Below are 14,323 nucleotides of genomic sequence, written 5' to 3'. Positions count from 1 at the left end.
TATCTTTCCACAAAGAAAAGTCCAGGCCAAGATGGTCTCATTGCTTAATTTATCAAACATTTAAGGAAGAAATAATACCATTCCACACAACTCAGAGGAAGGAACACCTCCCAACTCATCTTATAAGGCCAATATTACCCTGCTACCAATGCCAAAGACATCACAATAAAACTACAAACCAATAGCCCTCAAACATATGTGCAAAAATTGTTAAAACATTTGCAAATCCAATACAGCAACATATAAAAAGGATTATACACTAAGACAAAGTGGGGGGTGGGGATGGGAGAGTTATTCCAGGAACAACAGATTGGTTTAACATATAAAAAATAATTATTGTAATACATCCTATTAATAGGATAAAGGACAAAAGCCATATGATCACCTGAGGACAACAGAGAAAAAGTAGCTGACAAAATCTGAAATCGAATCCAGCTATTATAAAAACTCTCAGCAAACTAGGAATAGAAGCAACTTCTCTGAACCTGATAAAGGATACCTATAGCTCACATCATAATTAATGACTAAACATAAAATGCTTCCCTGATAAAATCAGGAACAAGGAAAGGATGTCTGCTCTTTTTTTAACATCATACTGGAGGTTCTAGCAAGCATAATAAGGCACGGGAAAAACACAAGACATCTAGATTAGAAAGGAAGAAGTAAAATAACTATTTGCAGACAACATGGTCTAATGTATAGAAAATCCTAAGGGAGCCACAAAAAAATTCTAGGAAACTGATAAGCTGATGCTAAAATTTATTTGGATTATATATGAAATACAAATGAATTTGGAGGACTTTCACTAAGTGATTTTAATACTTACTGTAAAGCTACAGTAATTAAGACAGTGTGGTGCTGGTATAAAAATAAACATTTAGTTCAATGTGACCCTCAACTACAACATATAGCCAGCTGATTTTTGACAAGGATACCAAAAGAATAGTCTTTTCAACCAATGGTGGTGGAACAACTGGATAGCCATAAGCAAAACAAACCAACCAACTACCCTCAGCTCTTACGTTAAGAATTTTTATTCTTCAAAAGACACCATTAAGAAAATGAAAAGACCACATCTGGGAAAATGTTTGTAAAATAGGTCTGATAAATGAATTGTACCTAAAGTATAATAAGTCAGAAGACTTATATATATTGACTTAGAAAAGTCAATAATAAAAAGACAATCCAATTTTTTAAAAAAGGCAAAACTATTTGAATAGCTATTTCCTCAAAGAACATACATAAATGGCAGATAAGTATGTGAAAAGATGCTCAATGTCTTTAGGAACATGCAAACTACAATCACAATGTGAGGGAGTCCCCTAGTGGCCTAACGGTTAGGATTCCGGCTTTCACTGCTGTGGCCTGGGTTCAGTCCCTGGTTGGAGAACAGAGATCCCACAAGCCACGCAGCATGGCCAAAAAAAAAAAAAAAAAAGCTACAATTCCACTTTGCTAGGGGAAATGTAAAATGATATGGCCACTTTGGAAAACACAATAGCGATTTCTTAAAAACTCAAACATACACTTACCTAAGACTTACCAATTCCACTCCTAGGTGGAGTATCCAACAGACATGAAACATAATGTGGACATTAAGACTTACACACCAGGGACTTCCCTGGTGGCGCAGTGGTTAAGAATCCACCTGCCAATGCAGGAGACACGGGTTTGATCCCTGGTCTGGGAAGATCCCAAGTGCCACGGGGCAACCAAGCCCGTGCGCCACAACTACTGAGCCTGCGCTCTACAGCCTGCGAGACACAACTACTGAGCCCGTGTGTCACAACTACTGAAGCCCATGTGCCTAGAGCCTGTGCTCCACAACACAGAAAAGCCACCACAATGAGAAGCCTGCACGCCGCAACTAGAGAAAGCCTGTGCGCAGCAACGAAGACCCAACACAGCCAAAAATAAATTAATAAACTAAAAACAAACAAAAAACTGTTAAAGAATAGACAAAACCAAATAATCTGTTTTGAGATATATACATAGGTGCTAATGCCACCTATAAAGAAAAACAAGGGAATTCAGAATACAGGTTACATAGAATGGGGAAAGGAGAATAATTCAATCAGGAAGTAGCAAGAAGTGAAAATCTATGGTATCAATACTAACAATCTTCTTTTTTTTTTCTGTAACAGACAAGTCCAACAGTTAGGAATATGGAATTAGTAAGAATGGTTTCTCCTCTCTTTTATCTTCTATTTGCTCATCTTCCCACATTTCAATTTTAATCCTGAGATTTTCCTGTCCATAGCCTCATCTCTTACCTGAATCAATACTGAGGACATCATCGTCTTCATCAGGAATCTCAATTATTTCTGTAGGCCGGGAAGCTTCATCTTCAGAACTACTATCCCGGTACTGTAGTCCCAGTTTGGAGTAAAAGTCCTTCACCAAAGACTCACAATTAGTCACTGCCCTAATATTGGAACACACGTAGAAAAGGTCAAAGCCAGCAGAAGCAGGTGTAAAAGCTATTAGAATTTATATATATTTCAGTATACACTGACCTCTATTTAAACAGGCCATATTCCAAAGTGTCTCTGTTTTGAATTTTAAATGCTTATCCCATAGAAAAATGTTTAAATAGTGGTTTCCAGACTAGTTCTTCAAAAATCCAAAATAAGCCCAAAGCACAGTCCTTTCAACCTTACCTCATTATTTACCTTGTTGTTATTTGAAAATATGTTCTAAGTGACAACTAGGGCAGGAGAAACAAATCTTCTGGGGGTTTAGGAGTAGAAACAGGGCTCTAGGAACTTATTAAAACTTCGCAGTTACATAAAACAGCAAGTTTTTATAATATGCACTCCCTAGATGATTCTACTAAGAAAACAAAACAATTGCTCTGAAGTAGAGTGACGTATAAAGAAGGGGAAGGGAGTCAAGACTTGGACTCCCCTACTGTTGAGCATATTAGCCTCTGATAGATGAATATTATATTATATGGGTGGTTGTGAGGTCAGATTATGGCCCTTCACCCTTGAGGAAGAGTAAGATTCTACATATCTGTACCTTCTAAAGTACAAAGTGTACAATGTCATGAACAATTATACTACTTTAAAAATGTCTGCCAATAGGTAGATTTCCTCCTATTTCCTATGTGGTTCTTACCTGGATGCATCATCAAACAGCTGGTCAACATGGGCCACCTCAGATTCCTTCTGTATTACCCATGTCTCCAACTCTGCTAGTTGCTTCTTGCGCTGCTGTATACAGTCCATCTTTTCCAGTTCTTCATCAATGAACTGCCGAAGTTCCTCCATAGATATACCCAGCTCCTCAACCACTGCTTGTTGCAGCTCTGCAATCTCTTCAGACTCCACTGCAGCTGTTGCTGCATCCAAACCAATGCACCCAGGGAGGGAGGACATACTGTTGTCCTCTACATGGAGCAGGAAACTAGAATTACTTTTGGAGTTATTATCACTGCAATAGAGAATTTCAGTCCCCTAATAAAACTCATTCCTACTCTGCTACTTGTTACTCAAATATACGTAGTTAGTTCTCTTTCCCCATTCTCCAGTATCTGATGCTGAGATTTTGTAGAGTTCTCATCTCCTGTAGGCTACAGACTATAGGCCTGAATAAAATGCAAAAGTTTGAGAGGGCACGGAAGACATATATTATGCAACAGGGAGCTACCGAAAACAATGTTTTAGGAAACTGAAGAGAACCAGTTTATTGAGGAAGATATTTCTGTGGCCTGTGTTCTTTAATTGACTAATGAGATAAATCTTTGTTTGCACGCTCTGCCTAATTTGAACAAATACTCCCCACCTGGAGGGATTTGGTCTACAACTCCCTAATTCGTTGTTTTCTCTTTAATTACTTTTCCCTTTACATTACTTTGCTTTTGTGTGGAAATTTTCTGTTTGAAAAGTATAATACTTAAGGACAGAAAAGCTTGCAGCAAAGAGGTTTCCCCAAAGTAAAAGGAAATAAAGCAATTTGGGAATAAACCGTGGCTACCTAAAATCGACAATTCAAATACTCCCACATACAACTCACATTGGTGTTAACTGCTTTTTTTTATCAAACGGTTAAAGCAAAACTGATGCCATAATGCCGTGCGACCCCAGCGCCAGTTCTCACTGCCTCCATTCTTCTTTGGCCCACACACCGCCCCACCCCCGCGCTATCCATTTTAGGGGTGCGTCCCACCCACCCGCAAACCCAGCTCAACCCCGCCCCCGCTAGTCTCCCGGGGAAGACCTCCTTCCCACTCTCGCCCGACCTCCTACCACAAACAAAACATTCCATACAAGCCCTTGGTCTCCAAATACCTCAATTAACAGTATTTCCCACACCTCCCAGCTTCCAGCTATGAGGGCTCTTTCTTACCAACCAGACTCACGACTCAGGGGTCGGCCTCTGTAGGAAAGAACGAAACCAAAGGGAAAAGGGAGCAGGGGGAGGGGAAGAAGCGTGAGGGAGGGAAAGGGAAGGAAAAAAAAAAAAAAAAAAAAGACGCCGGAAGCAAACCTGAGGTGCCGTTCCGGTCGCCGCGACGGTAGCCTGACGGGGTCAAACCCAAAGGTGTAGGGTAACCCTCAAAGGCTGGGCAAACTCAGGCGAGTACGCATGCGTCGAGGCAGAGCCTTCCAGGGCACACGTGAGAAACGACCGGAACGGCACCTCAGTGGGCGTGGGACCTCAGTGGGCGTGGCCTAGAGTATATTACAGAAGCTCCGCCTCTTCCACCACCCCCAATTGGTGACCGCAATACTGTTTATTGTGTAAAGGCTCTGTTGGCAAACACTCTTAGGTTTAGAATTGTTTCTCACTTTTACTTGAGTTTGTTTTATTACGTAAGTTGTACAAATTGTAACAAGTCGAATATTAAGTTGTAATAAGAAAAATATGAAAATTTCCTCTCCACCCCATCACTTAACCATCCCTGCTCCTTTGAGATAAAACAGCTTACTTTTCTAGGCCTGGGTGTACAGGTCAAACATGTGGATTTTTTTGTTATGTTTTGTTTTCATTTAACATGTGGACATAACATGAAGTCAATAAAAAGGATAAAAGTTGTCTTTTTAACAGTTGCATAATATTTCATAATATGGCTAAACCATATTTAGGAATTTAGATTGTTTTCAATTTTTAGGCACTACAAATAACTCAACAATAAACATTAACATCCGTTTGCAGTAGTACTTTAATTTCTGTGAAAGAGATTCCCCAAAATGGAATCTGAGTAAAAAAATAATGTACTTTCTCCCATTTTTATTAGGATCTGCTGTCAAATTACTTTTCAAAAGGTTGAAACAATTTTTACTTCCACTAGCAAATCTGTGAAAGTATCTCTTTTCCCCACACCCTCATTAGGACTATTTGTTAACTATTTATTTATTAAATTAATTTATTTATTTACTTGGTTGCACCAGGTCTTAGTTGCGGCAGGTGGGCTCCTTAGTTGTGGCATGCGAACTCTTAGTTGCTGCATGCATGTGGGATCTAGCTCCCTGACCAGGGATTGAACCCAGGCTCCCTGCACTGGGAGCACAGAGTCCTATCCACTGCATCACCAGGGAAGTCACTGGTAACTGTTTAGTTTTTAAGAATTTGATATGTGTTTAAATAGTATCTGTATCAGGACAGACTGTGCTATGTGCGGAAACAACTCCAAAAGCTTAAAACAAAAACACATATTACTTGCTCACACTGCATAATCATCTCTAGAAAGTTGACAGTGGAGCTCTGCTCATGATAGCTACTCAGAAACCCAGGCTGATGAGCTGCCCTGCCAAAAGGAGAGAACACTAGAGGGTCTCACGTTGGCAATTACAGTGACTCAGGACACTACTTTTCAACTCATTGGCTTGAATGAGTCATAAGGCCCTACCCAAACACAAGGGGGCCAAGAAGAACAGTCACATCTCATCTCTGGAAGGAGGGAGAAGCAGATGTATTTGATGAATCAGCACTATTGACTACCATTATTGACTACCACTATTGACTACCACTATTGACTCTCATTATTGCTTTAATTTGTTCAGCTATATTTACACTAACTGCATCTAACTTCATTTAAAAAGTATAAACCAGAACCTCCTTTTTTTTTTTTTGACCGTGCCGCATGCATGTGGGATCTTAGTTCCCCAGCTAGGGATGGAACCCGTGCCCCCAGCATTGGAAGCCTGGAGTGTTAACCACTGGACCACCAAGGAAGTCCCCAGAACCTGCTCTGTAAGACTGGAAATAGGGCCTGAGCATCCAGGATCATCAAAGTTTTTAAAATCCTATCCTGGTAACCACACTTTCACCTATGCTCATATCACCTGCCCACCAGTTTCCTGGGACCACGCTAACTGCCTATTTCTAATTGTTAAGACACCAGGAATTGAGGTACGGAGAAGTAAATGTCTCCTCTAGATATTTGAAATTCAGAATATTCCAGACTCACCTCATGATCGTATTATTTTGTAACCTGAGCTAGAAATTTTAGACATATTACTCCTTATAAAACACACACACACACACACACACACACACGATATCTATTGAGTGTTTACTTCATACCAGGCCCTGTTGTAAGCACTTTACAGTCATTAATTTAATCCTCACAATAATCCTATGAGGTAGGAACTATTATTATTGTCTCCTTTTTTAAATTAAAATTTTTAAACTGAGGTATAACTGACTTACAACATTATGTTAGTTCCAGGTGTATCAAATAATTTTTTTGATATTTGTGTATATTGCAAAATGATCACCACAATAATTCTAGTTAACATGCTACCATACATAATTTTTTCTTGTGATGAGAAATTTTATGATTTTTTTCTTAGCAACTTTCAAATATGCAATACAGTATTATTAACTATAGTAGCCATGCTGTATATTACATCACCATGACTTCTTTATTTCATAACTAGAAGTTTGTACCTTTCAACTCCCTTCACCCATTTCACCTAACCACCCCCCCCCGCCCCCTGCCATCTCTGGAAACCATCAATTTGTTCTCTGTACAAATTGGTTTTTGGTGGTCTTTATTTTTCTTTAAGATTCCACATATAAATGAGATTATACAGTATTTGTCTTTCTCTGTCTGAATTACTTCAGTTAGCATTATGCCCTCAGGTCCATTCATATTGTCTCAAATGGCAAGATTTCATCCATTTTTATGGGTGAATAACATTCCATTGTATATATTATTGTCTCTTTTTTTATGGATGAGAAAACTGAGGTACAGAATTAAATAAATTTCCCAAACCACAAAGTTAAAAAGTGTCAGAGCATAGCAGTTTGGCCTTACAGCTTGTGGTTTTAAACCTTTATACAATACAGCTTGTTTATCCTAGCTTATGAATGCTTTTTATATCTTTTCCCTCCTTTCTTTTCCTATTCTACTGCCTTTATTTTTTTCTTCTTTCTTTCTATTTTTTTTTGGCCACACCACGCAGCATGTGGGATCTTAGTTCCCCAACCAGGGATTGAACTCGCTCCCCCTGCATTGGAAGCCTAGAGTCTTAACCACTGGACCACCAGGGAAGTCCCCTAGATCTTATTTCTTGCCAGGACAAAATAGTCTCCTAATTGATAGGCCTTACTGTAGATCAGTTCTATCAGTAGCTCTGATCATGTCACTCCCCTGCTTTAAAACTGTTTTCTTTATGTTTAAACTTTACAGTATAAAATTTGAGGCTCTTCATAATTTGGCCCCAATTTACCTCTCTGGCCATGTTTCCCATTTCTCCTTTCACACTCCTGATTATATGCTATTTACACAACAATTTTATGCATTTCACTTTTATATCTTCATACTTTTGTTTACTGTGATCTATCTCCTGGAATGACCCTTCCCTTTCTGTTGGTGAAATATTAATTCTCTAAGGCCCAACTCAAATGTGTTCTCTGTGAAGTTTTCATAGACCAGCAGTTGTCAAACTTTAGTATGTATCAGAATCACCTGGAGGGCTTGTTAAACCACAGATTGCTGTCCCCACACCACACTTGGAGTAGGTCTGGGTGGAGTCTGAGAATTTGCATGTCTAAAATTTTCCCAGTTGATGCCCATGCCATTGGTACTGGGACCAGAGTTTAAGAATCATTGTTCTAGGGACTTCCCTGGTGGCACAGTGGTTAAGAATCTGCCTGCCAACGCAGGAGACACGGGTTCAATACCTGGTCTGGGAAGATCCCACATGCCACAGAGCAACTAAGCCTGTGCTCCACAACTACTGAGCCTGCGCTCTAGAGCCCGCATGCCACAACTACTGAGCCTGCGAGCCACAACTACTGAAGCCTGCACGCATGGAGCCCCTACTCTGCAACAAAAGAAGCCACCGCAATGAGAAGCGCACGCACCACAAGGAAGAGTAGGCCCTGCTCACTGCAATTAGAGACAGCCTATGCACAGCAACAAAGCCCCAACACAGCCAAAAAAAAAAAAAAAAAGAATCATTGTTCTAGACCATCATTTACCCCCTGCAGAATTAACTCTTGCCTCTGTTCTTCTGTTACCTTAGTTCCTTTCCACTTGTCTGTTATCTGTGTATGTGTGTTTCCTCTGCTGGTTTGAGATCATCTCAATGCTGAGTTCCTATATTAATCATCTTTGTTTCCCCTAGCAACTGACATATTGCCCCGTACATGCCGTGCTCTGTAATGTGTGATGATTAAAGGGAAATCTTTGCTCTGCCCTGATTATGTTTCTATTAGTTAGATTCGTTCAGCTTTCTGATGTGTGTGTGGGTGGGCTGGGGGTGGAAATGAGGAATGGGGATGTTGAAGAGAAACAGGAGCTATTTGGAGCATCACATTCCAGTCTGATTTCTTCATTGCCCTGAGGAGGTGAAGTGATCAGTTCAGTAGATCAGCAGTGGGACTCAGGGAAGTGTCTTCTAAGGACTTGTTGCTAAACATGCAATCAGGGAGCCTGCTAGAGAACCTAAATCTCTGGCCCCACTCCGGATGTACTGAATCAGAATCTGAATTTTAATAAGACGTCCAAGTAATTTGCTCACTAAAATTTGAGAAGCACTATAGGAAAGGCAGGTTTGAGCTGTATAATCCTTTTCAGGGCAATATTAGGGAGCCAAGCTCTGGCTTCATTTTTTTTTAAGTACTGAAGACTAACTGTAGTCAGAGATGATGAGGCCCTGATATAAATGACTCACATTATTAAATTTTACAAATTATTGAAGTAGACAGCTTATTGTCAGCTTAATAATATGAAGTAATAAATAACTGATACACCATTTGGAATGCTCATGTTGGTGTGCTCAGCATATTCACTCCTGTAATCTATTGTGATATGTTGAAAAATCACAACCATATGCTACTTAGTACTTGATCATGAGAAATCATAGTATGGGGTCCAGAACCTTGGAATGCCAAATAATCCTTTCCTTGGAGACAGACTTGGGGGAAATTAGATCATAATCTGAAGGTTACTGTGTGATCTCAGAATCAAAACAAAGGAACATAGGGATTAAAAACTCAGAGGGTTTCAGGCATCAGGAAAGTATTGTACAGAAGCAAAATGGGGTGAGTGAGGACTGTGGTCACCTGGGAAATACGTGTCTCACCTACAGGTAGCAGTTGATGATATTTAGGTTTAGCTAATGTTTGTCCTGTGTCACACATATCATGCTGCCAGATCTCCAATTTTTCAAGTGAACTTAAAAAGCTTTTTTTTTTTATGAAAGCTTCTGAGTTTTGAATATTGACAACTAATTCAAAAATTTTGTTAATTCTGCAATACTCTGAATCAGCAATTCAAATTCTAGGAATTAAAATACATACCTTTGAAATGACATACAGTGCTAAATTATCTTCTACAACATTGTTTGAAATAACAAAATATTTAGAAGCAAAATAAATTTTCATCAGCAAGGGTTGGTTAAACAAACTATGGCACACCGAAACAGGGGCATACTTTTCAGCTGTGTTTTTTAAAAAAGGCTAAGGAATCTCTTTGTGTATTAATATGAAGTGATTTTCAAGACACTTTATTAAATGAGAAAAACAAGTGCAGAACATGGTATACACCATGCTATTAGTTGTTAAATAATAGTAAAAATATACATTTTTATACATATACATAAAATATCACTGGATGGATACCTAAGAAATTAACACTGGTTGTCTCTGAAGAGGGCAAATGGAAGGGTGGGGGACAAGAGTGAGAGTAAGAGTTTTTACAGTACACCATTTTATACCTTTTGAATTTTGAAACATGAAAATAGATAGTTTATTCAAAAATATTACTTTAAAAATAAAAGGAAAAGAAGAATGTCTGGAAAGATACACATATATGCAAAAACAAACTACCTTAATTGCAGTTACCTCTAGAAAGAAGGATTGGGAAACAAAGCAATGTCTAGGAACTTTCTGCATTTTTATCCTTAGGTAATGACTGAAAAAAAATTTTTTTTATTATGTGCATTTGTTACTTTTACAATAATAATTTTAAAATGTCAACTCAAAAAGCAAATATAAAACCCAACACATAACCACACACGCTTTGTAGATTACACTGGAGGGGGTCTGGCCCAATAAAACTTCTTTGCAGACCCACTGGATTTCTAAATCGCCAGTTTAAGGTAAGTGAAAGGAATGTTTAAGGACACCAGATTAACAGAGGTAATGTGGGCAATAAAACCAGACAGACCCAAGGTCTGTGGGCTGCAGCTCCCTGAATCTCCGCACCAAGGACTATCTGGCTACTGAGCCTAGAAATAATCAGCTGTCCAATGGCTAATTGCCTTCTTTCCTGAACAGCATTCACTCTGGCCCTGTGTGAGTTTGCCTTGGGTTGCTACTCTTTCTCTGCTTCCACATATGATCCGTTTCTTCTGACTGACGCACTTTTTTTTTTTCCTTGGATAGGTTACTGGAGAAAGTAGGATAACAGTCAAACCTGTCACTCTCTAGTGACTATATATGGATGCTCTCATTAACCATGTGTTTGTCTTGCATTTTATTTTATAAGGTGGAGAAAAGGTTAATTTCTGAGCTTCTGGAGGGAAACACATGTAACCCTCAAGTACTGCTTCAATCTTAATCTGCTTTCATTGTACCCTGACCTGCACCTTGTCCTGAATTTCTTTTCAGCCAATAAGGGTACAATCACCTCTTGCTCTCTTTCTCCAGTTTAACCAATACAGCACCATCTGTTCTGGTGAAGGCAAAGTCTAGTATCTCCAGTGGAAGGCTCCAGTATCCCTGCCTCCATTTTCAAATAATCCTGAGCATTTACTCATGCCAAGCAGGGGGGCAGTCCTGCTTCCAGGAATCAGGAACACAGACAATTATCAAGTCTCTGCTAACAGTGCATGGCTAGAGTTATGTCTCCATACCATTTCGTATTGCTGCTAAAGCCTGGTCCAGCATGGTCCCAAGGATACAAGTCTCCTCTGAAGTGACTGCATGCTGGTACAAGTCCCTGCACAAGCCCAAGTGATGCCCCACACTTAGATTCCAGGGTTACAACTCTCTTAGTTCACATTCCCATGCGAGGTCACTGTTGCCTAGAACATTTGGCCAGCCTGGCTGGACTTGAGAGCTTTAGTCTCTATTATTTACTGTGCTAGAACCAATTCTCTTCAGCCAAACCTGTGTTGAGCCTTGGTCAGTGGCCTAGATACCTCCTTTCCTTCTAATGAATTCTCTTACAGACTTTCCTGCCGGTTAGCCCTAGTTCACTCTACCAAATTTCCATTAACTTCAGACTTTGGAGAGTAGGCATTATGATTTCCTTCTTTTTTCTCTTAAAAGGTCCCTGGGATGCTGATTGTGACACTCATCATCATCATCATGATGTATTATATATGAACTTCCTGTGACTGCCATAACAAATTATGGCTTAAAACAATAGAATTTTGTCTCAGAGTTGAGACAAACTAGGTGGCTTAAAACAATAGAATTTTGTCTCAGAGTTCTGGAGCCTAGAAGTCCAAAATCAAGGTGTTGGCAGGGCTGCACTCCCTCCAAAGGCTCTGGGGAGAATACATCCTTGCCTCTTCCAGCTTCTGATGGCTCCCACCAAGGATTCTTTAGATGTGGTTGCAGAACTCCAATCTCTGCACTCATCTTCACATGACCTTTTCATCTCCCTCTCTCTGTGTCTTCTCTTCTGTCTTTTATAAAGACACTTGTCATTGGATTTAGGGCTCACCCCACTAATCCAGGTTGAGTTCATCTTGACGTCCTTAACTTTCCATTTGCAAAGACCCTTTATCCAAATAAGGTCACATTCATAGATTTCAGGGGTAAGGACATGGACATATCATTTTGAGGGCCTCTTTTCAACCCACTAGATGTTATTTTATAAATGAGTAAATGAGTAAATGTAGGCTGAGGGAGATTAAGGGACTCACGCAAGGCAAATTTGTTCCCCTCTACCACAGAGCTCTGCCTGCTTGAGAAGGGCATCAGCTTTTTTTTTTCTTTTTTTGGCTGCGTTGGGTCCTCGTTGCTGCGCACGGGTTTTCTCTAGTTGCGGCAAGTGGAGGCTACTCTCCATTGCAGTGCGCGGGCTTCTCATTGTGGTGGCTTCTCTTGTTGAGGAGCTGGGGCTCTAGGCGCACGGGCTTCAGTAGTTGTGGCTTGCGGGCTCAGTAGTTGTGGCTTGCGGGCTCTAGAGCGCAGGCTCAGTAGTTGTGGCGCGTGGCTTAGTTGCTCCCCGGCATGTGGGATCTTCCCGGACCAGGGCTTGAACCCACGTCCCCTGCACTGGCAGGCAGATTCTCAACCACTGTGCCACCAGGGAAGCCCCGGGTCATCACGTTTTATAAAACCTCACACACTAAAAAGGTCCTGTAAGACTCTTTATCTTATAAGGTTCCTGCTGCCCTTATATTTGCATAGCTAAAGGTACTTCCTAGGGCCACCTCTAGGAGGGCTTCTAGTTTTAGATGCACCTTACCAAGCATCATGATATTATATTACATTACCTCATAAAATTATGGCCAACTTTCTTATCTTAAGAATATTAGATACTGGAGGATTGAAACCCATGGCCTTATTTTATTTTATTTTTTTGCTGTACACGGGCCTCTCACTGTTGTGGCCTCTCCCGTTGCGGAGCACAGGCTCCGGACGCGCAAGCTCAGCGGCCATGGCTCACGGGCCCAGCTGCTCCGCGGCACGTGGGATCTTCCCGGACCGGGGCATGAACCCATGTCCCCTGCATCGGCAGGCGGACTCTCAACCACTGCGCCACCAGGGAAGCCCATCATGGCCTTATTTTAATCAATAAGTTCAACCTGTCTCTGTCCCACTTTGGTAACTATTTTCCTGAATAGGAACAACACAGACTGACTTGTGTTTCATCCTTGTTATTATTCTCAACTCAACCTCATGTGCCTATTGTGGAATGCAAGAGTGAGAAGGCTGAGAAACAGGGAGGTGAAATAATAAAAGTCTGTTTCGTAAATGTCTGTATAAAAGATTTCATATCTCCTGTGAAGGAAGGTCTACCAGGCTTTTTCATAGTTCAGCTCAGAGATGATTCTGTGGCTGTGGAGCTGGCCTTATAGGGATTCTTCACCAACTTGGCACACCGAAAAATCATCACCATTAGGAACAAAAAAAGAAGAACAACAAAGGCAATGGCAAAGCCTTTGTCTACATCAACACTGCTGGACAGGCTTGAATCATCCATGAGAACACACACCTCTTTACCCTTGTCCAGCTGTAGCTACTTCCTCAGGAATGTCTTCAGATTTGTCATATTCCTAGACAAAAGAGGATAAAACAAGTTTACTGGTTTGTATATGTATATACGTATTTTCTTAATAATGCTATGCTGAAACCAGAGGGTTTTCAAAAAAAATTAGCAAGATTTATTTGAGGCACTTGTGAAACTGATAACATTAGTATAGGTGACCTTCAAGAAATACACATATGCAAAAGCGGAAGAAATACTCCAAGGCAAAACATGAGCAATTATGTGTATCTCAGAAATCAACTGGGGCTTCCTTGCTCTGTTAAATCCAGGTAAAATTGTCTTGAACACCCCAGTTCTGTGTTAAGTCCAAATCGTTCTCTAATATTTATTCAAATTCTGAGTACTTTAAGTAATTTCTTGTAGGGTCTTAACTTAGTAGGTATGAACATAAAATTGTTTTATTTTTTCTAATCACTATGTGCTGTCATTCCCATGTCTTAATTAAAAATCAGGTATGTCGCAGAAGTGATCAGTTTCAGTTATTAAAACTTAATCGGACTTCCCTGGTGGTCCAGTGGTTAAGAAACTGAGCTTCCAATGCACGTGGTATGGGTTCGATCCCTGGTCAGGGAACTAAGATCCTACATGCCGTGTGATGCAGCAAAAAACCCCCAAAAAACAAAAGACAGCTTAATC

At 40.3% G+C, this 14,323-nt stretch overlaps 2 protein-coding genes across 3 annotated transcripts in view; both read right to left on the bottom strand.

Annotated features, from left to right (window-relative positions):
- Positions 1 to 4,425, bottom strand: part of SETDB1 (SET domain bifurcated histone lysine methyltransferase 1) — a 30,056-nt gene extending 25,631 nt beyond the window's left edge. For both annotated transcript variants that reach the window (XM_060029511.1, XM_060029517.1), the window contains exons 1-3: positions 4,351 to 4,425; positions 3,121 to 3,391; positions 2,274 to 2,425 (exon numbers count right to left, since the gene is read on the bottom strand). In XM_060029511.1, coding sequence (XP_059885494.1) covers positions 2,274 to 2,425; positions 3,121 to 3,380 — 412 coding nt within the window. In that variant the 5' untranslated portion in view covers positions 3,381 to 3,391; positions 4,351 to 4,425. The remainder of the gene's footprint in view (positions 1 to 2,273; positions 2,426 to 3,120; positions 3,392 to 4,350) is intronic.
- A 9,028-nt stretch (positions 4,426 to 13,453) lies between these two features.
- CTXND2 (cortexin domain containing 2) lies at positions 13,454 to 13,621 on the bottom strand. Its single transcript, XM_060007190.1, has one exon. The coding sequence runs from the start codon at positions 13,619 to 13,621 to the stop codon at positions 13,454 to 13,456; it is 168 nt and encodes a 55-aa protein (XP_059863173.1).
- Between the last annotated feature and the right edge of the window lie 702 nt (positions 13,622 to 14,323).

The sequence above is a fragment of the Delphinus delphis genome, chromosome 1, assembly GCF_949987515.2.
Source record: "Delphinus delphis chromosome 1, mDelDel1.2, whole genome shotgun sequence".
NCBI classification, from domain to species: Eukaryota; Metazoa; Chordata; class Mammalia; order Artiodactyla; family Delphinidae; genus Delphinus; species Delphinus delphis.
This window is presented reverse-complemented; position numbering and strand designations above follow the sequence as displayed.